Source organism: Cylas formicarius, unplaced genomic scaffold, assembly GCF_029955315.1.
Source record: "Cylas formicarius isolate icCylForm1 unplaced genomic scaffold, icCylForm1.1 PGA_scaffold_1__22_contigs__length_36826433, whole genome shotgun sequence".
Classification (NCBI taxonomy): Eukaryota; Metazoa; Arthropoda; class Insecta; order Coleoptera; family Brentidae; genus Cylas; species Cylas formicarius.
The window spans coordinates 14,491,576-14,513,382 of record NW_026844264.1 but is presented as its reverse complement, the minus strand read 5'-3'; the positions used below and the strand labels follow the sequence as shown (position 1 = coordinate 14,513,382).

General features: G+C 35.7%; 4 protein-coding genes across 4 annotated transcripts; all 4 read left to right on the top strand.

Moving 5' to 3' along the window:
• Positions 1-4,874: 4,874 nt before the first annotated feature.
• Positions 4,875-7,402, top strand: LOC132696396 (pyrethroid hydrolase Ces2e-like). Its single transcript, XM_060661199.1, has 9 exons — positions 4,875-4,946; positions 5,128-5,259; positions 5,332-5,475; positions 5,781-6,314; positions 6,366-6,504; positions 6,564-6,736; positions 6,838-6,967; positions 7,030-7,162; positions 7,216-7,402. Exons 1-9 carry the CDS (start codon positions 4,899-4,901, stop codon positions 7,400-7,402), a joined length of 1,620 nt encoding a protein of 539 aa, XP_060517182.1. The 5' UTR covers positions 4,875-4,898.
• Positions 7,403-8,679: 1,277 nt separating this feature from the next.
• Positions 8,680-9,316, top strand: LOC132696395 (fatty acid synthase-like). The gene is made up of 3 exons (XM_060661198.1): positions 8,680-8,756; positions 8,836-9,101; positions 9,165-9,316. Exons 1-3 carry the CDS (start codon positions 8,680-8,682, stop codon positions 9,314-9,316), a joined length of 495 nt encoding a protein of 164 aa, XP_060517181.1.
• Positions 9,317-11,606: 2,290 nt separating this feature from the next.
• LOC132696730 (juvenile hormone esterase-like) lies at positions 11,607-13,915 on the top strand. The gene is made up of 9 exons (XM_060661724.1): positions 11,607-11,686; positions 11,747-11,878; positions 11,936-12,079; positions 12,248-12,787; positions 12,842-12,980; positions 13,035-13,210; positions 13,266-13,395; positions 13,449-13,581; positions 13,633-13,915. Exons 1-9 carry the CDS (start codon positions 11,642-11,644, stop codon positions 13,817-13,819), a joined length of 1,626 nt encoding a protein of 541 aa, XP_060517707.1. The 5' UTR covers positions 11,607-11,641; the 3' UTR covers positions 13,820-13,915.
• A 4,121-nt stretch (positions 13,916-18,036) lies between these two features.
• On the top strand, positions 18,037-20,596 carry LOC132696642 (juvenile hormone esterase-like). Its single transcript, XM_060661591.1, has 9 exons — positions 18,037-18,102; positions 18,222-18,353; positions 18,404-18,547; positions 18,705-19,244; positions 19,313-19,451; positions 19,505-19,677; positions 19,728-19,860; positions 20,071-20,203; positions 20,256-20,596. Exons 1-9 carry the CDS (start codon positions 18,058-18,060, stop codon positions 20,440-20,442), a joined length of 1,626 nt encoding a protein of 541 aa, XP_060517574.1. The 5' UTR covers positions 18,037-18,057; the 3' UTR covers positions 20,443-20,596.
• Positions 20,597-21,807: the final 1,211 nt, after the last annotated feature.

Below are 21,807 nucleotides of genomic sequence, written 5' to 3'. Positions count from 1 at the left end.
TAATGGTCAAGTGGCAAGAGGCAAATTTTTCGATTCAGTAAGGATAAAATTACTTTTGACAAGACGAATAATAAATTGAGTCAAAAAATCTATTTTACATTTACATTGGTTTACATTTCATTATCACCCCTTGTGTGAAGGTCACTCAAAGAACTCATGTAAATATCTTAAATAATATTCTTCCATGATGTTGTCTGGGATTATAAAATTTCTCTTATAATCTACTTACGCACAGAGATAAAGCCGTGAATAGCAAAACAAGATGCATTGACTTAGAAAGACACTAATATAGTTGACACTACTTCTTATAGCACTTGTAAAATTTGTATTTGTATATGAATCGGTTTGAAAAACATGCTATATGCAAAATATGCCTGAAATTGTATGATGTCTATTTACCGTGCGATGACTTATTTATCGGCATTAATAGGGGATTGTTTCGAATTGTTCACTATTTCCACCTAAACCACTTAAAATTCAAAGTGCTAAATGCAAAAAAGGTGAATAAAATAGTGTCTAGATTTCAACATATTTCATTAGAAATTTAAATCTTTCCACTCCAAGTCCTTAAGACTCCATTAAGAATAAAACTATCTTAGCTTTATAATTGAAATGTATCAAAATTATCATGAAAACAAATAAAAACCAGACCGTCAAAAAATATTCTGTTATTATAAACGTCAAGAAATTTTCAGTTCATTAGTCTGTTGTCTTGGTGATCAGTAAAAAAAATACGTTTTGATTGGTTAGAGATTACAGCTGTGGAATTTTCATGAAAACGTGTTTGTTGGTCCGGCTCAAAACCATCAGGAATTTCACGTGGTCTATGCAAGGTATTGTATCTGTATAGGGTATTGGATCTGTATATGGTGGATAATAATTGAAATACTGGGAACATTTCTGTTTGCAAGAATTAATTTAATTTAGAGCGCACTTCTGAACGAAATTGTAGTTTTTGATTTACATCAAAGCTATGTAGCGTCGGCAGTAATGATTCAAAAGATACAAAATCACAGCCGTCGGCGTCTTTAGATTTCTTCCTTCAATCAAGAAACGAGATCAACTTATCGTCAATATTATATTTACGTTGCAGCTTTTTTCGTTCACATACTGACTCTGGAGGAACGGGAGATGTTTTATTAGGGATGTTAATGACCAGGGTTTTTATATATTACCTTTTACGAAGGATGAGTTCCTGCATATTTTTAAAAAAATAGTTAAAAAACAAAAAGTCTGCGCCTGGTAACAATTTCAAAAAGTTTTTCTAAAGTGTTTGAGTATGCTTTCTTAGAGAGATTAATGTGTTTTGTAGATATTTGTTATTTCCGAAGGATAATTTCTATTATCGGGGACGATGAGTGCTCGGTTGGAGCTCTGCACGCTTCGGGTATAAGGGGTAAGCCTCTAGACTGGATCAGTAGTTTTTTAGAAGATTATTTCAGATAGTCAATGCATAGTGACGGGTGTCCCTCAAAGTTCGGTTTTAGGCTCTGTACTCTTGGTGTTGTCGTGTGGAAATGACGATGACCTCTCAGAGAAGTGCTGTGGGGTACTCGATAGATTGATCACATGGTTTGAAAAACTTAATTTATATTTCAGCACAAGTAAAACCCATACTCCAAGGTTTCATAATTAACAGAAACAATGTGATAATTTTAATATCACCTATGGCAATGACGCTATTCCAAGTAGGGATACTGTGAAGTTTCTAGGATTGAGTTTGGATGAATGTTTAAACTGGAGGTCTCATAGTGATACTCTTATTTCAACTCTAAATAGTGTCAATTATCTTTAACTAAATTTTCGTGAGATTTTAACTAGGTAAATGCCGATAAAGCATTTTTGACTGAAAAATGTATATTAAGGACTATTGCGCATATTTCCAAGTTTACGCCTTGTAGGTGCAGGGATTTATTTTTCCAGTGCAAAATTCTCACATTGGCCAGTCTTTAACAATTTATCGAAATTTAAATTAGTTGGTGATTTACATTCTAAGCATACAAAGACAGAGTGATAAGCTGCATGTTCCTTGCTGTAGGCTGTCGACTACTTGCTATTAGAGTTAAGAGAGAAAAGTTTAAAACCTTATCTAGACGAATTTTTTTGAGTAAATGTTTTTTTATATGTCTATATATATGTAGATTGATTATTTTTATACAATTTTGTAGTTGTCTTCGGGAAACTAAATATTATTATTATTATTGCATATATATATATATATATATATATATATATATATATATATATATATATATATATATATATATATATATATATATATATATATATATATATATATATATATATATATATATATATATATATATATATATATATATATATTGAACGGCAATTTTCCCAACTGCGTTGGAGCCGTATGAATTCGGACAATTAATTCAGCATATAAACAACGCCTCAAATTTCTTTAATCACAATGTGTGATGCAAATTATTGTGGAAAATATGCTCATTCTAATGCAGTTTCAAGGTTCAATACTTGTATTGGTTGCAGAAAATAACATTCCCGAACATCGAATCGTGTTCTTGCGGGAATTAAGAAATCAAGTTCAAAATGCAGAGCTGAAAAATAAGAATCAAAAAAAAATTGCAAATATTTTTACTCTTTCAGATAATAATGTTTTATTTTTTAGGTTTATTTTCTTTCTTTAAGAAAACATTAGATACATGTTTTGTTAGTTAAAAAGTTATATTACAAATTTATTGTGTAAAATTCATAATACCTACAGGTCTAATATATAAAGGCGTGTAAACAGTACATTTTGGAAATAGGTGCAACAAAATAAGTAATTTTGTATCTGTTAGAGTAGAAAGCATTTTCATTGTCAACAAATTTAATGCAAGGAAAAATCTTAATTAGAAAAAGGGAAGTTTTAACCGCAGGCTTACAGGAGGAAAACCATTTTTTGAACGTGCCTGTTGACTTTTAACCAATAAGTGGCGGGGATTATTAAATTATCTTGTTTCATGCTCAATTATGTAAGTTCAAGAGATAGGTATAAATTTTAGCACACCTTCTCTATGAAAGGAGTTTCCAAAGTCCATGAAAATGCACTCCGAACGGTTTTTTGGCAATACCCAAATATATAAACGTTAAATATACAATTACTATTCTACTATAAATAATTAGAGAAACTGTACAAAAGTAAATTAAATTTGCTGAACTAAAATTAGCAACTCTCCCGTTCCCTGTTGTTTGGCTTCTGTCATGTTATTATCATTTGGTACCAGCACAGCAGCCACAGTTTCAGCTTCAATGATACAATCTTTGTAAACTTCATTTTGTGGTATCCCAAATGCATCTATTTTCTTAAATAAGACTCATTAGAATTTCTGTTTCCATAAGTAACTCGTTTTTCGCTATTGTTCTTGCAGTAGAAATCAAACACTGATTTAATTAGGAGGTGATTAGCACATGACCGTCAGAACTACATGACCACTAGAGACATAGAAGCCCTACCTATGCCGATAATACAGAAGCTTATGAAGCAATTGTGCAAAAAAAAATTGTGAATGTCCATTCGACATGCGCAAGCGCGAGATTTAAATTTTCATTTTTAACTTAACTTAATAAGTTTGGATGAGGCATTTTCTTAAAACCTATATCTATATCTTGCTTAATGTTGCGGAAAAACCAGTTACCTTTGTGCAAATCGCTGTGAGAAAGAAACTGGCGCGTAGTGCAGGTTAGAGGGTGAAATGTAGAGACATAAGCGGAAAATCATTACCTTCCCTAAGAGAATGTCAGTGCGATTTCTGTGCATCGATTTTTACCGTGGTAGTAGTATCTAATGCCTATATGGACTCATGTTCTAAATTGCAACGAATCTAATTACTGACAGTGGAATTATAGCTATTAAAGTGACTATAAGTATTAGGAAGCAAATATTTTAGTTCTGCTTATCGATAAATTTTGAACGATTTTGAAAATATTCATGAGTATGATAAGATGGTTTGATTTTTTGAATCAAAGGAAAACAGCGATCAAGGATGTGATTTATATTTTTACAGGTAGGCTCCAAGCGTTACCAAGGGTTGATGCCAATCATGCCAATTAATTCAACATTGAGAAAAATGTAGGGGAGTCAAAATCACAAACTCAAAAGTTATTAAGGCGGTATAAAAGTTGTAAAAAGAGTGGACAAAGGTGGATGTAGTGGATATGCAGCACAAGAAAAAGTAGAAACCATATAAACTAAATAAAGCGCAACAATCGCATTCTGGAAATGCATTCTTCTTCAAAGATTCATGAAAAACTGACACAGGATCGCGAACGCCGCAAAGTTCTATCTCTGGTAATTACCGAGAAACCCCCCATGTGATGACAAGTCTCATGTGTAACAGCCATTAGAAACTTTAATTCTCAAATAAACTGACGCTGAATAAAGGCAACCACCACGAAACTAATGAGTAGAAGTAGAACTTTTAGCGTTTTATAAAAACTTTTAGTTCTTATTTATTTTGATAAATGGATTTTCATCAAGTAAAAGCCACCTCAGTTCAAGTTTTATATTTTAATAGGTACAGAACACAAGATATACATCTAACACTAAATAAAACAAAGTACAAAATTTTTGTAAACATTAAAAAGCGATTTAATATCAGTAGTAAATTAGTATTTAACAAGTTTGATAAATGTCAGCAAAAATTGGCAAATGTAAATGTATTTTCACCTACCAGATATGAAATATCTCGTTCACTTCTATCAACATTTTGACATTGCCGAAGTTTTAGTTGACGTACATCCGTTGATATTATATAATGCAAAGTAACAATTATTTGCTGATCTGACTTAGAGATAAATATTTATCAGCTTTTGAAGTCTCGCAGTTTTGTATAAATAAGAACAATTATGAACAATATGCCAATATCGAGACAGTCATGATGTATTACCAAATTTTAATAGGTGTATTATTCATATCGTTGGTGGTGAGTCAAGTTCAAAGGTCTTCCAAATTATACCTTACGCATAAAAATAATTAGACTCTCCTTACTAGATGTAGATTCAATCTTTAAATTTACAGTTGAATAGCAAAATGAGCAGTCCGTATATAGTAGATCTAATTTTGTTTATTGCTGTTCGCGAGAATATGTCATTTTTTCTTTTTAGGATGCAGATCTTTTGATCGATCTTCCGGACGGCACAATTCGTGGAGCCGAAACCAAAACCGAAAATTACACATACTATGCTTATCGAGGTATTCCGTTTGCAATTCCTCCGCTAGGAAGTTTGAGGTTCCAAGTAAATTAACTGAAAATTAGTAAAGTTTTCCATGGGTTTGAATAAAAATCGTAATTTCCTTACACGTTGCAGGCTCCAGTCCCAAACACACCATGGGATGGAATTCTAGACGCTACTAAGTCGAAAGATTGTTGCATATCGATGACCTATTCTGAAAATGAACCTGATCAAAGTGAGGACTGCCTTCATATCAATGTTTACACGCCTCCGCGAAATGTAAGGCTCTGCACATAAAATTTCATTAAATAAATAAACATCAATTTTTACTCAAATAAGAAGGATACCCTAGATAAGTTAACTTTATTACAATATGTACTTCGCGAAAATGATTTTGTAACTATAGAAAACGACACAATCACCTTGCAGAAGGAGGCGTAATCAAGAACTCCATCTGAACTGATCCAACTCATTTTTGAATATAAAGAGGAGTTGCATTTAAATATTTTTTGTATGAATGAAGTCAATCCTGTAGTGGTCTTTACGTCAGTTCAATTCAGTAATTAATGTAATTATATTGGCAGATTGCGGAGAAACTACCAGTAATGTTCTGGATATATGGGGGTGCATTTACAACCGGATGTTCCAGTGATAGTGTCTCGGATCCCCACGCTCTCGTAAGTGAAGACGTCATTGTGGTAACATTCAATTACCGTCTTGGTCTGTACGGTTTCTTAAGTACCAGTGATAAAGTAATTTTGGGCAATGCTGGACTCAAGGATCAACTTTTGGCATTGAAGTGGACTCAGAGAAACATTGAATTCTTTGGTGGTGATCCAGAAAAAGTGACAATATTTGGCGAGAGCGCAGGTGGTATGTCCGTGGGAGCACATATTGCAAACAAAAAATCAGCTGGATTATATAGAGCCGCGATTTGCCAGAGCGGTTGTTCTTTAACGAGTTTGGCACAAACATCTCAAACCAATCCGAAGCAAATTGCCTACGATATTGCCAGATCTATAAATCCATTTATTTCCCAAAATAGCGAGGAAATCAGAGACTTCTTGCAGAGTCAACCAGCTGATGTGTTGACTAAAGCCTTCAACGCTAACCCCCAAGTAAGTGGAAATTAAATTTGAGGTACGTATTTATAGAACATTTCTTTACAGTCAGGACCAGTAATAGAAGTTGAAGACGAGAATGCATATATCACAGATCTCCAGTTCGGGTTGATCGAATCTGGAAACTTTAACCAAGTACCTCTAATCATAGGAACAACTTCAGCCGAATCACTTATGTTTTTGGGAAGTGTGTAATTCTCTCCCTATATTTATTTCGTGTTAACAATATATTTTTCTGTGTTGTAGTTGTACTGCCCGAACTAATACTGGCTGCGCTTGCTTATGATTTAAATTCGGAGTTTCTAATACCGTCAAACCTAAATCCTTTGCCAGGTACTGATTTAACCGAAGCTAAAGAGTTAATCAAACAGGCATATACCAATCAATCATTTCTATTGGATTTGGCTTCGTTTGTAGAGGTAAAGATTTTCTTTAATTTACCCCAGACACACTATATCTAAAAAAAACTAAACAAACATCTCGACACTATTAGTGTTTGATGTAGCCCAAATAATTTTAGTTTACCACTGATCAATTATTTGTGAGATCGTCGCTCAAACAAGCTGAACTTCAGTCGAATTATGCTCCTGTGTATTTTTACCAGTTTTCTTATTCTGGAACGATAAGTCGGTTTCATACCGTGATTGAAGGTATTCCGTCGACATTTTCAAACCCGTTCAGAAAAAAGGAAGTCAATCGTTTTCAATTTAAGGTGTTGGAAAAGTCGGTCATGGAGAAGATGTCCTTTATCTCCTTGACTTCTCACCATTCCCACTGACCACAGACGAAGAATTTCTAACGAGAAGCAGAATGACTAGATTATGGACCAATTTCGCCAAAACACTGTGGGTTTGGTTCTTGTAAACACTAGTTTTATAGTATATGTTTATTTTTTTAGGAATCCCACTCCTGATGTGTCGGACCCCCTCCTCAATGTGACCTGGCCTCAAGTTGCTGGTTTAAACATCCCCTATCTCGATATAGATACGACTCTTGAGGTCAAGCCTGGTAAAAAGGCGAAAGAAATGAGAATGTGGAACGAAGTTTTCTATTCGTACGGCCAACAGCCCTTCGTGGGTTTCTGATTTTGTGAAACTATTTGTAAAATAGAAATTTTAACTATATAAAGTGATTTTTCTTTGCAGCTGTAGAAGGCCAGATGAGTTTCGCAGCTTGTTTAAACATATTTTATATTAACAACTAAACTGCGAAATGTAATCTGAAGAATTTGAGCCAAATAACACTGAGTATGTTTACGAACTAATAGTTTGTTTAACTAGGTTTTTAAATTTGCATTCTTTCCATCCAGTACCTCCATCGGAACGTAACAAATAAAATTTTAGTTATTCTCTCTATTTTAATTTAAATTTTGCGAGTTTAATAGACATAAAACAAATATAAGTGACCCTGGACATATATAATAAGAATTAAATTCTATCTTTATTACAATGTACATCCAATTAACATACACATTTCCTTTTGTACGTAATTAAAAAAAAATACCCAATCGCGTTATTAATGCGGTTCGCATGTGTTAAAGAGGTATTTGATTGACTTTAAGTTGCCTAAATCAAACTAACGTTATCATATCTAGGCAGCAGTGAAGACAACAGATGCTTCTGTCGAATTTGGGAGGATACTGGCTAGTCCTTCAAGAGGACATGAAGTTGTCATCAGTGTTGAGTGTCCAATTCCTGTACATTTCATTTTTATCAACATTTTCATAGGTGTATAGGGAACATTCCCAAACTGTGACAATATTCAGCAGTTCAAAGAAAATTTATTCAACAAAACTGATATGGTATCAAGTGAACATAAAAGATGGGATATCATTAATCCCGACGTTTCATCTCGAATGGGTAATCTACTGGGGAATGATAAATTTGACGCTGGATATTTTGGTAAGATACAGCAAATATTAAATCTTCAAAGATAAACCATTTACAACAATTCAGAAAGTTTTGACATTAAAAATGTTATTTTTAAAGGGATTCATCATAGACAAGCGACTTCTATGGACCCAATGATAAGACTTGGAAGGATCAGAAACAGGGGTTTTCGCTGGAGCCTGGTTAAGGGAAAACGAGCAATTGTGGAACCCGGAGAAACTACATGCTGAACAGTTTGCCATAACTGGGTAACTATTTACGCATATTTGTTCCAAAGTCTCAAGATATGAAATTATGACTTTTCAATACCTATGGGGGAAGATTAGTATTTCTGCTTTTATTTCAGCTCAGAGCGGTTCATGCTTGATAAAAGAATCAGTTACTTCTTAAAATTGGAAGCTCCTTCATTTGCATGCGACACCTCGCGAAGTACGTCACTTTACTGTTTGCAGCATGCCTACACAGCATTAAGAATGGGCCAATGTGATCAAGCCATCGTGTGCTCCGCAAATCTGATTCTACTTTCGTTGTATACACAGCAATTTGGGAGGTATGAACAATCTTTCTTTGGGTAGAAAATTATTATTCCATGCTTGATTTACTATGATCACTAGGTTGAATCTTTTAAGCAAGGACGGTAAATCTAAGTCATTTGACGACAATGCCGATGGTTTCGTCAGAGTAGAACCCATTATAGCGATGTTTCTTCAAAAGTCCAAAGATTCGAAACGCATTTACGCAACGGTGGTTCACGCGAAACGAAATTCGGACGGATTCAAGGATGCAGGCATCGTGTTTCAATCGCGAGAACTGCAAAAACAACTGTTAAAGGAATTTTACCAATTTTACCAAGAAAGCCAATGGGTTAAAGCATCTGATAACCCATTCTTGGAAGGTCACGTTACAGCTAAATATTTCATATAACGCATCGAAGTGCGCAATAACTGTCGCCCTTAAGGTACGAGAGCTGGTGATCCTGAGGAAGTGAATACCATAAAAGATACTTTGTTGAAGCAAAGATCTTCGCCGTTCCTCGTAGGATCTGTTAAATCCAATATGGGTCACGCTGAAAGTGCTGCTTCTCTATGTTCAGTGGCAAAGGTCGGATAAACGCATACCAGCTATGAACATCGTTAGGCGTGAATAAATACAGTACCAGTGCTAATTTTGCAGCCACACGTCTTACTGGAACAGTTCACCAAACCAAAAAGACCTGCTAAAACGTTGAAAGAGAAACGTTATTGGTTTGCGTTAGCAAACGTACCAAAGAGTCGGTTACTGCATTGCTCGACGATGTTATTGCAAACGGAACAGACAGAGAACAAATCGCGTTGTTGTACAATATTTTCAAGACTAACGTTAACGGTCATCTCTATTGAGGGTTTTCGATGGTATCGAAATTAGGTGAAACTTTGCGACCTATTAGTCTTACTAAAAGTCGCAAAACGCCTATAGTGTTTGTATTCACTTTACTACAGAACTCATACAACGAATCACTACGTCAACTGATACATATACCCTGCGCATCTAATACAATTCAAAGGTACTATTCTGGTGATATTCGTGTCGGTTTGATTAGAAATGGTGTTGTATTTTAGGATATCAGGTTACACAAAAGATAATGAGTGCTTTGGCAGCATATTGAACGATATATCAATCAACCTGCCAATCATAGATGTCCTTAAGGAAGTAAAAATTGAACCACAAAAAATTATCGACAAGTCGACTGGGGCATTGGCTTCTTCGTATTTTCGAAATGATATTACTCTGGAGGAGGCGCTTGATTATGTCGTAAAGAACAATAGCTTTAAATCTAACGTTTAAATTTTTTACATGACTTTTTCCAGTCTGTGGAGAGATGAATGTCGCAGCCGTTTAAGATAATCTGTTATTCGTTTGGAGTGATTGTAGCTCTCGCATTAGCGAATATTTTGGAAACCAAGGGTTACTGCGGTAGCATAGTTTGTATAGACGGAGCACCAGATCAAATGAAAATGAAAATGAATACAAAAATTTCACTTTCGCTAGAGGAACAACGATTGTACGCATCTGCAGTGCATAAAAGATACATAGGTATATTGAAGTTCGAGCCGACATTTAAGTTGCACTCATTAGTGACGCTGCTGAAGCCGACTCAAAAGATTTTGAACATCTAAAAAGAAGACTATGGTCTTTCGAATGTGAACCATTTTGAAAAACCAGAAACTTTGGCAATTTGTTGCCACCAGTTTGAACATCTGAAATGTATTTTTTTAGAAAATAATTTCTTTGATGTGCTTGTTTCATTTATTAACACACAAAAAACATTTTAGAGTATCTGCATTACTTAACGACATACTTCAGCGAGACGTTTTTACCAAATAAGTTCCCATTATATTAATTATTTAGATAAGTATAAAAAGTAATGGATGTTTATGTCACTTTCGTGAAACAAAATAAAGACCCTAAAAATATTTCAATGCTAATCGTTGATATTATGGACTCCTCACGAATGTCGAAAGAATATATCTCGCTTTGCTCCTACAGTATTCAGATTTTTTTGTAGTCCTCGTAGTATTCGCATAAGATGGAAGTGGAACTAAGCTTATTAAATTTTAAATGTTATTGATTGTCGTTCGACTGTGGAAGTGCACATTATCCAATAGTGACTTATCCACCGACGATCAAGCATAATATGGGTCATACATCAGCACTTGAATACATTCCTTATAACTGATAAAATTAATAATATATATAATTTATAAAGTGTGAAACGAGTGGATATGATAATTGTCAACAATTGAAAATTGTCACTTCCATTTTCTGAAGAAAATATTTTGTCTGGTTGACTACCAACTGCGATTCTTTGGTTCGCCGATCTTCTATTTTTTTATTATTTTTTTTCTTCAAAAATAATTTCATTTTATTTACTTTAGGTTACATATCGGGTTCTAAACTTAGACAGTATTACTATGGTCACAGCAAGGTGTTTTCTTTCCTTAATTTGCAAGAAACATTTCTGTTTTTTGAGAGTCAAGAGCAATAGATTTGTTCCCTAAAATGTGAAAACTCTAGATATAATCATTTTCTTCCTTTTGAGAGTGTACAACAAGCTATGATTCTGAGGCTTCATATATCACTTAAGCAAACTAACTGTTGACTAAATTTCACTTTCAGGGACTCTTGTAGACAAATACATAAGGTACATAAGGAATAGTAATAGTGTTTTTCAAGTCAAAATCATTTATGAAAATTCGGATGAATTTATTATAGTTTATTATGTTAAACTACGGAATTTGATGACTTCGCCGAACGTACGGTATTATAGGACAGTTGAATTATATCGGCTAAACATATTGAATCAAATTTTAGATTAGTTTGATATTGCAATGTCAAGTGCTGATATTTTTCATATAAATAAGACGAAAATGATACCCAAAAGTTAAGAACTGGAAAATGCTTCATTTAGTGTTAATAATTGTCCTATTTGCTGCGTCTGCGGTAAGTGTACTAAAGAAGTGGCAAAATTTGAAAACATTGCAAATTCGTATTTACCTACAGCTCGCGGATCTTTTGATCGACATTCCGGATGGCACTCTTCTAGGCTCGGAAATCAAAACTGAAAACTACACATATTACGCTTATCGTGGTATTCCATTCGCGTTACCACCGCTGGATAAATTGAGATTCCAGGTTCTGACTACCAATATGCACTAAGTATATAGTACCAACCAAGACTTAATTTTGCAGGCTCCCGTACCCAATGAGCCCTGGAATGGAATCCTAAACGCGACGGCATTAAAAAGTTGTTGTTTACAAATGGAATCCATTGGAAATCCGGATAGGTTCAGCGAAGACTGCCTGCATATTAATGTGTATACACCAGCAAGGAAGGTAAGTACATTGAAACCGTAATGAAAAGTAGACAAACACCGAAAAAAAATCAACGTTAGATATGCATTTTCCAAAGCCTAAGACTAAATGTTATGACAATGCATTTCAGTCATGCAGTGGTGTTGGTAATAGAGCTAAATTTCTCCATTATTAATGGATTGCTTTCAGATTACCGAAAAATTGCCAGTAATGTTGTGGATATATGGAGGAGGATTTTATTTTGGATGCGCATCGGACGTCATTTATGATCCATTTCCTCTTGTAAATGAAGATGTTATAGTGGTCACGTTTAACTATCGTCTAGGAGTATTCGGGTTCCTCTCTACCGAAGACAATGTGATCCTAGGTAATGCTGGATTAAAAGACCAGCTGCTCGCTATGAAATGGACTCAGAAAAACATCGAATTTTTCGGCGGAGATCCGGAAAAAGTTACTCTGTTTGGCGAAAGTGCGGGGGGTATATCCGTCGGAGCACACATTGTAAACAGAAAGTCGGCTGGTCTGTATAGGGCGGCAATCTGTCAGAGTGGTTGTTCGTTGGTGAAGTTAGCCCAGACATCACAAACTAATCCTAGGCAAGGCGCTTACGATATTGCGAGGTCAGTAAATCCACTTATATCGGAGAAGAATACGACAGCGGAAATTAGAGATTTGCTGCAAGGTATATCAGCTGATACCTTGGTGGAGGCATTCCAAGCAAATTCACAAGTTAGTGTCGTTTATAGGCTGGAACGTACACTTTTTACTTTCTTCTTTCTTCAGACTGGGCCTATAGTAGAAATTCAAGACGAAAATGCTTACGTCACAGATCTCAGCTTCGGACTTCTGGAATCTGGCGACTTCAACCAAGTTCCGTGTATTATCGGTACCACGTCAGCAGAAGTTCTTGGTCTTATAAATTGTAACATGCAATAAACAAAAGGTAATTAAAATCGCCAATTTAACTATGTTTCAGCAACACCTGAAATGCTTCTCTCCGCCGCCGAAGTATACGATTCGAGCTCGAGTATTGTAATACCTTCAAATTTGAAGCTTCTGCCATTTGCTGATCCAGATGAAGTAGCGTCTTTGATAAAAAGGCCATACACGGGGGGTCTACCATTTGCAACAAACCTCACAGGATTCATAGAAGTACAAACTCTCTGTAGCTCAAAAATTTTGAATAATAAAAAAAACCATTTTTCAGTATAGCAACGACCTCACTTTTGGGAAAGCATCCCTTAAACAAGCTGAAATTCAGTCTAGCTATTCACCCGTTTACTTTTATCAGTTCTCTTACTCAGGTAGCATGAACCAGGGGCAAACTATTGTGGAGGGTTGGTAACCGTTTGAAACATAAACTGGAAATCGAATCCGTGTTAAATTATAGGTGCTGGGAATGTAGGTCATGGCCAAGAATTGTACTATATTTTTAATACTATCGGTTATTCTTTAACTTCGAACGAGGATTTTCTGACCAGGAATAGAATGACAAAGCTTTGGACCAATTTCGCGAAAACTTTGTAAGATTTGCGTAAGACTGTTGATATTATGAGGCGATTAACTACTTTTAGGAATCCCACTCCGGATTCATCGGATCCCTTGCTCAACGTAACATGGCCTCAAATTTCCGGAACGATTATCCCGTACCTTGATGTAGACGAGATACTTGAAGTTAAATCGGGAAAAAAGAAGACAGAAATGGTAATGTGGAACTATGTTTACTACACTTATGGCGAGCAGCCTTTCGACGGATTCTGAACATTTGGCACTTTATTATCGCTTGATCTTATCAATGTCATTTATTAATTCAATAGGATTATATACAAATAAAAATTCATCAGCGCAAATAATAAGATAATGAATCATCAATGACCAAGTGTTTTATTTGTTTAAATTGTTCAAATAGTTTAAAAAACTCCACAATATTATAAAACTATTGACACAAAAATGTTATCAATGGCTGCACAACTGTCAAACAGACTCTGGAGAAGGACGAGTTGAAATGGTGTTGCAATTTTAAATCAACTAACACCTAAAAGTCTTTAGTTTTATATTATAATACGTAGGAAAAAGACCGAACCGTTATCATTATTAATAGAGTTCATAGCAAGGCTTTGAAATCAAAGCCGAAAACCACATAGCTTATCTCTGTATTCTATTTGCATTACCTTCAGTAGCAGAACTCAGATTTTAGGTAAAAATGCTATCGCATCATGGTTGTGATAGTATTTATTGTAAGCTGCGTTTTTAAGGTACAGGTATCAGACGGGACGGACTCCTAAATGCCACGGAAACCAAACTAACCAGAATATTGCGAAAATTGTGTTAATGTATACACACGAGCACGGAACGTGAGTGAATAAATAGTTATTCGATGGAGAGGAATATATAATAGAGAAAGTTATCAATTTTGGAGACATATAAATAGGTAGATGCGTAGATCGGGTGCGTATCCAGCAAATGCATTGGGAGAGTGAGATTGCTGGCAATGGCCAAGAAATTGTTAACTTATTTGCAAAACACTTTTCATCTACATACAAAAAACATGAAGGGGATGTTCCTGAGTATAAATTTGACTGTGTTTTGGAATTAAATGTCATTATCTTTACTCTGAGTGGAATATTTGCGAGGATAGATAGCTTTCGGACTAAGTAGTCGCATAGCCCGGACGGTATTCCATCTATTTTATTTAAAAAATGTGTGTGTAACGCCAATCCACAAAAATGGTAACAGAAGCAATATTCGTAACTATAGAGGTATATGCATACAATCTGTCATTCCCAATATTTTTGATAAACTATTCTGTCAGCACTTTTCCTGGTATGGTAAAAAAATTATGTGTGACAACCAGCACGGGTTTTCTCGGGGTAGGTTCACTGTGACTAACCTGCTGACTTATCAGCTGGATCTGTTGGGTGCTCTTGAGAAGTCTAAACAAGTGGACAATGTCTACACGGACTTTTCGAAGGCGTTTGACAGGGTCAGTCATGAGCATCGTGTTTGTAAGTTTCGGGCCATGGGACTGGGTGGTACTCTGGTTGAATTTTGTCACAGCTTTTTAACAATGCGTACACAGCAGGTCCGAATCAACAACTATATTTCCAGCGAAATTGTGGTGCACTCGGGTGTGCCTTAGGGTTCACACATAGGTCCAGTTTTCTTTAATTTGTTTATAAGAGAACTGAGTGATGTGGTTCTTTATTCTGAACATCTTGCCTTTGAAGATGATGTTAAATTTTACAAAAAAATTAAATCATTTATGGACGCTCGGCTTCTTCAGAGCGACCTTAATAATGTCAGTTCCTGGTGCAGAGAAAATTGTCTGGATCTAAATGTTGGAAAGTGTTTTAGTATTACTTTTTCTCACTTAACTAATACATTCAAAATAGATGTAATATTAATAATACGACGATAGAATTTATCACCACAGTTAGGGCCTTGGAGTCATCTTTGATGGTAAACTGACCTTTTTGAATCAGCTGGAGGATAAGGTCTGGGCTTTATTATATGCTCTCATCCGACTGTTTTAAAACCCTTTATTGCTCCTTAGTTAGATCTACATTGGAGTATGCATCAGTAGTGTGGTCTCCACATTACAGATGTCACATTGATATATTGGAGACTGTTCAAAAAGCATTTCTGAGGTCACTAGCATATAGAGCGGGTATAAATATCTACAATAACTTTCACATTAATTATGTTCTGGTATGGGAGCCTTTTGGGGTAGAAGAACCTACTCCGATATCTTGAGGTTTTATAAAATTTTCAACGTTGTATATAACTGTCGGGCTCTCCTCCAGTCTATTGATTTTAACATCTATCAAAGACGTCAGAGCCCCGCAATGTTTCATGTATTCCATTTCATCACGCCAACTATGACTATTTTTCACCTTTAACTCGAACCTTGAGGTTGTTTAGCAGTTGCTCTCTTGATCCTTTTGCTGGCAGTCTTCGACTATTTAAGACAAAATTAAACCAGGTAGTTGATTGTAGTCGTAACTAGTGTGACAGTGTTTGCATACTGATTCTTACTGTTTTTGTGCTTTTATGTATTTTATATGATCATTTGAAAATTTTCTTATCTAAGTTGTTGTTTTGTCATGTTGCTATTTATATTTTTTATTACTTTTTATTTGTAAATTGGCTCAGCCGTTGAAATTAATAAATAAATAAAACCTTGCAGAATAATAAGTTAATAAATAATTAATTTAAAAAGATTTCCTTCATATCATTTCGGAGTCGGGTAATGCGGACAAATTATAAAAAAAAATAGATTTTGATTTGAATTTATATTTCAGAAACCACAACTTTAAGTTATACAAATGCAATCGGTATTTTCAGATTACCGAAAAATTGCAAGCTATGTTTTGGATATATGGAGGGCGGATGCCCATCTGATGCTCATCAGTACGGATCACATGTACTCGTGAATGAAGAAGTTATAGTTGTCATGTTCAAATATCGTCTAGAAGTTGTTGGTCTTCTATCTACCAAAGACAACGTCATCCTGAGCAAAGCCGCGCTTAAAGACAAGCTCTCGCTATGAAAAATCGATTTTTTTGGCGGATATTCAAACAAAGTCCGAGCCCATATAGCAAACAAAAAAACGGCTGGGCTCTATAGGGCCGAGATCTGTCATAGTGGTTAAATTCGGACAAATTTCCCATCACAGCCCAATTCCAAGCAAGTCGCTTACGACATTGGGAAATTTGCCATTAATTTCTGAAAAAGGAGGAAGCCAAACGTATTATGCAAAATCTGCACATTGGTGTCTTGGTTTTGATGTTCTATGCAAATAATAAAGCAAGTATCTATCAACCCATTACATATGAGTATCTAGGTTCGTGGCGTGTCCAATTCCAAGTTCTTTTTTCTTGTTTTAGAGATATAAGTTAAAAACGCTTATGTCACAGATCTCTACCCTTTACCAATCTCTCATACGATCATAAAAAAGACGGGTGGGACGCATTGAGTCCCGCATTTGTCGATGTAAATATGGTAGCAAGAGAAATAAAGATTACTAACACATACAGCGCCATTTTTAGTAGGTAACCGACCTCGTGTTCTTGAAACCATCATTCAAAGAAGATGAAATTCAATGGAGGTATTCAGCCGTGTAACTTCATCAGTTTACGTTCTGCTTTTCCAACAGTCAGGGCATATTGTGGTAATCGTCTGAACCATAAAGTGGAATGAAAGTAGGGTTGAATTCCAGGCAATGGGAATGCAGCTCACGGTGAAGACATTTCCTTAACGAGATTTTGCGAAGACTTTGTTTGTCTGTTCGTTTGTCGGTTAATCAGCAACGTTTCTATTACGATTATCCCATATCTGGATACGGACCATAATCTTAAACTTAATCCCTACAAAAAGAAGATGGAAGTTGCTTCGTGGGACTACGCTTACCACACTTACGGGGGGCAAACATTGATGGCCAAGGAAAACTGTCTTAGAGAGAGAGAGAGAGAGAGAGAGAGAGAGAGAGAGAGAGAGAGAGAGAGAGAGAGAGAGAGAGAGAGAGAGAGAGAGAGAGAGAGAGAGAGAGAGAGAGAGAGAGAGGGAGAGAGTGGTGCGAGACCGACGCTTTCGCAACTTTGCTGTCGCTTAATCTTATCATCTTTGTTTCACGTTTTTTCAACTTAGAGGAGATAGATAGATTCATCACGTAAATAATAAAATAATGAATCATCAACGGCTAAGTGTTTTATTTGTTTAATTTGTTACAAGCAGTTTGAAAAATATCACGAAGAAGAGGAAAAATGTTGTCAACTCGGGCACGTTATAACACCAAATATAATTTTAACTTTACTGGGTGTTGCAAGTTTTAAGTAAGACCAAAAAATTTTCAATTTACTGTTCACACTAGATGGTACAAATGCATCGAACCGTTGCCCACTTAAAAGCCTAGATTGAGCTGATATTGTGTGATAAGTGTGAAGCACTTATTATGTTTCACATATAAATTAAAGCAAACCTTGAATGCTACGAAATTAACAATGTATCATTCACTACCAATAATTGCTTTATTCGCTGCAGCCGTGGTAAGTATATTAAAAAATTCAGAAAGGTTAATTGTCTTTTTGGTAACTTTACGAATGAAACTGGTTTTCAATAATTATACCTTTGTTCTGTGACATGCAAATTTACTTTTGCATTACAGAACGCAGGTCTTTTGATCGACCTTCCGCACGGCACTATTCAAGGTTCGGAAATAAAGAATGAAAATCACACTTACTACGCTTACCGGGGTATTCCGTTTGCTTTACCTCCTCTAGGAAATCTAAGATTCCAGGTAAAAATTAAAAATATGCACTTCTCTATTGTACTAACTACATTATGCAGGCTCCAATCCCCAATGAGCCATGGAACGGGGTTTTGAATGCTACGGAAATGAAAAGTTGTTGTGTACAAATGGATTCCGTTGGAAATCCGGATAGGTTCAGCGAAGACTGCTTACATATTAATGTTTATACGCCAGCACGAAACGTAAGCAAAAAATTATTTGTTAAAGAATTATACAGAGCAAGCCGACAAACTCTGAAAACAAAATCTAAAAAATAATTTCATTGGATAATAAGGAAAATGGTTTTCATTTTGAACAAATGGGATACTAAGGTTTCCATTACAATCAAATTGTTTTCAGATTTCCGAGAAGTTGCCAGTTATGTTATGGATATATGGAGGGGGATTCTTGTTCGGGTGCGCATCAGATATCATTTTTGGACCATACCCTCTTGTGGACGAAGACGTTATAGTGGTTACTTTCAATTATCGTCTGGGGGTATTGGGGTTCCTCTCCACAGAAGACAAAGTGGTTTTGGGCAACGCCGCACTGAAGGACCAGCTGCTCGCTATGAAATGGACTCAGAAAAACATTGAATACTTCGGTGGGGATCCTGAAAAAGTTACCTTATTTGGTCAAAGTGCCGGAGGTATATCCGTTGGAGCTCATATCGTCAATAAGAAATCAGCTGGACTGTATAGGGCTGCGATCTGTCAAAGTGGTTGTTCATTGACAAACTTAGCACAGTTAACACAACCCAATCCCAGGAAAGCCGCTTATGATATTGCGAGATCCGTTAATCCATCCATTTCGGAGGAAAATACGACCGACGAGGTCGTTGATTTCCTGCAAAGTCTGCCAGTCGATGTCTTGGTGGATGCATTTAAAACAAATCCCATAGTTAGTATCTCTCGATTTTTAGAATATTGCTTCTAGGTTGGTTGCTAATATCTTAACATTTTTTGCAGGTGGGACCAATAGTAGAAATAGAAGACGAAAACGCCTACGTCACAGACCTTAGCTTCGGGCTCTTGGAATCAGGCAATTTCAATCAGGTTCCGTGTATAATCGGTACTACTTCCGCTGAATCTCTTGGTATGGTAGGATGTAAGTAAAACTATCCAAAACGAAACAATATCAAGCTATGAACTTGGTTCTAGCAACACTCGTATTGCTTCTAACCAGCGCTGCAACATTCGATTCGGGCACTACGGTAGTACCTTCAAATCTAAAGCCTCTGCCTTTAACGAATCTAGACGAGGTGGCATCTTTGATAAAAAAGTCATACACCGGCGGTTTGCCATTTCTGACAAATCTTACAGGATTCGTTGAGGTAAATACACGTAGCTAGTAATTGGTTAATGAGACAGACACATTTTTCAGTACGGAAGCGATCTAGCGTTTGTAAAATCATCCCTGAAACAAGCTGAAGTTCAATCTAGTTATTCGCCCGTATACTTTTATCAGTTTTCCTACTCCGGTAGCATCAGCAAAGTGCTGCATATTGAGGTTGAAGGTGGGTAATATAATTAAATGCGCAGCGCAAAATATAATTAAGTTGTGATAAGCTGTGTTAGGCTTTCCCGGACATCGTGGCTCAAGCAAAGGTTTCTTTGGGTTCTTTTCCGTCGGAGAGTTTTGTATGTTGTTGACATTTCAACAATACTCTCCTCCACTACTGCCAAAGCACCAGGAAACATTTATTTACAATTAAACCGTTTTCCAGGAGCTGGAAACGTAGGTCACACTGAAGACTTGTACTATCTTTTCAATGTGATGGATTTTCAATTGACTTCCCAAGAAGAGTTGCTCACCAGAAGTAGAATGAAGAAGCTTTGGACTAATTTCGCGAAATCTCTGTAAGGTTAGAGAAACTGTTTGAGCCCGTTAAATGCAGATTTTTTTTTTTAGCAATCCCACGCCGGACCCATCGGATCCCCTGCTCAATGTAACATGGCCACAAGTTTCCGGAACGAATATTCCGTATCTAGATATAGACAAGATCCTCGAAGTTAAACCCGGCAAAAAGAAGGTGGAAATGGCTATGTGGGACTACGTTTACTACACTTACGGGGAGCAACCTTTCGTAGGATTCTGAATATTTAGAAACGTTTGTTGTTCTTAGATCATATTTTCTATGAAGATCTGTAGTTTTACCAATACTACATAATAATTTAGAAGAAATAAAATAAAATACGTGCAAAAATTGCGTAGAGTGTCAAATTCCGACTAATAAAAAATAAATAACTCATTGCGAGAAAGGCTTCTTATTCTTCTAATAATTTATATTTTGAAAACAACAAAAAATTCAGAGAGTCACATTTTCCGACTTGGAGGGACTTTTTTACAGAGACGCAAGATTTTTTGTGCTAAATATATGAAGAGTATGATCGCCACTGAAGTGTTTTAGAAAACATTTTTGAACATTTAACATTTACGGCTACCAAAACTACATTTTAATTTCTCATTCATAAATTTTAAAAAATTATAAAGAAATGAAACTTTACTGTTTTTGTGGAATCTGCCACTTAATTTTGCTTAAACTTGCTGAATCAAAAAAACATTTACCTATGATTGTTGTTAATGGCAATGCTATTAGTGATAAGTATATGATTCATATATTTTTTTATCTGTTGATTGTAATTATCAGCACTTGCGTTTATGACGTGATTTATTTATATATATTTATATAATATAATCGGTAGAAAGCAGATAAATCGATAAGCCGATTGCCCTATATCACTGCCACCAGTAATTGTATTTTGAACTTTAAAACCTTTTCTCATTACAATGAATACCGCTGACTTTGTTAAATTAATTCACGAATAATATTTAGAACGATTAAAATAAAATTGTTATTAAGGAAGTTTTGGAGCGGATCCGTCGCAATATTGGCAACTCCATATAGTACCCATAGCTGCATTCTTCGTTGCCAGCCTTTTAAAAATGAAGTTCGGTATTTTTGTAGAATTAAACTTTTAGTCATTCCCTAAATTCATGTGCTTTGTATTTCAACACTACTTTTGGCTACAGCACGCAGAACTCCTGATCGACCTTCCCGACGGTAAAATTCGTGGGTCTGCAATCAAAGGTGAAAATTACCGAGAGCTGAAATTTCAAGTAAAAATTGCTAACGTGTGATGGTGTTTTCCAGTGAATGGTGCCCAGTATAATGCTCTACACTTGACAGTGTAGAGCATTATACCAGAGTCCGAATTGCTAATAGCTTTTCCGTAGCAAAATCAGTTGTACCCACCAACATTGTATCCACTTTTTAGTGGCAATGCAACAGTTTTGTTTCTACTAACGAAAAGATTTGTGCCCATTTTATGGTTACATTGTTGACTATTATGTACTAAAATATGCATATTTTTTGAAATAATATAATAATTATATCTCTTCACTCAAATAATATATTTTACATCAGCTTAGACAATAAACAACAAATATTACGCCTGCGTCT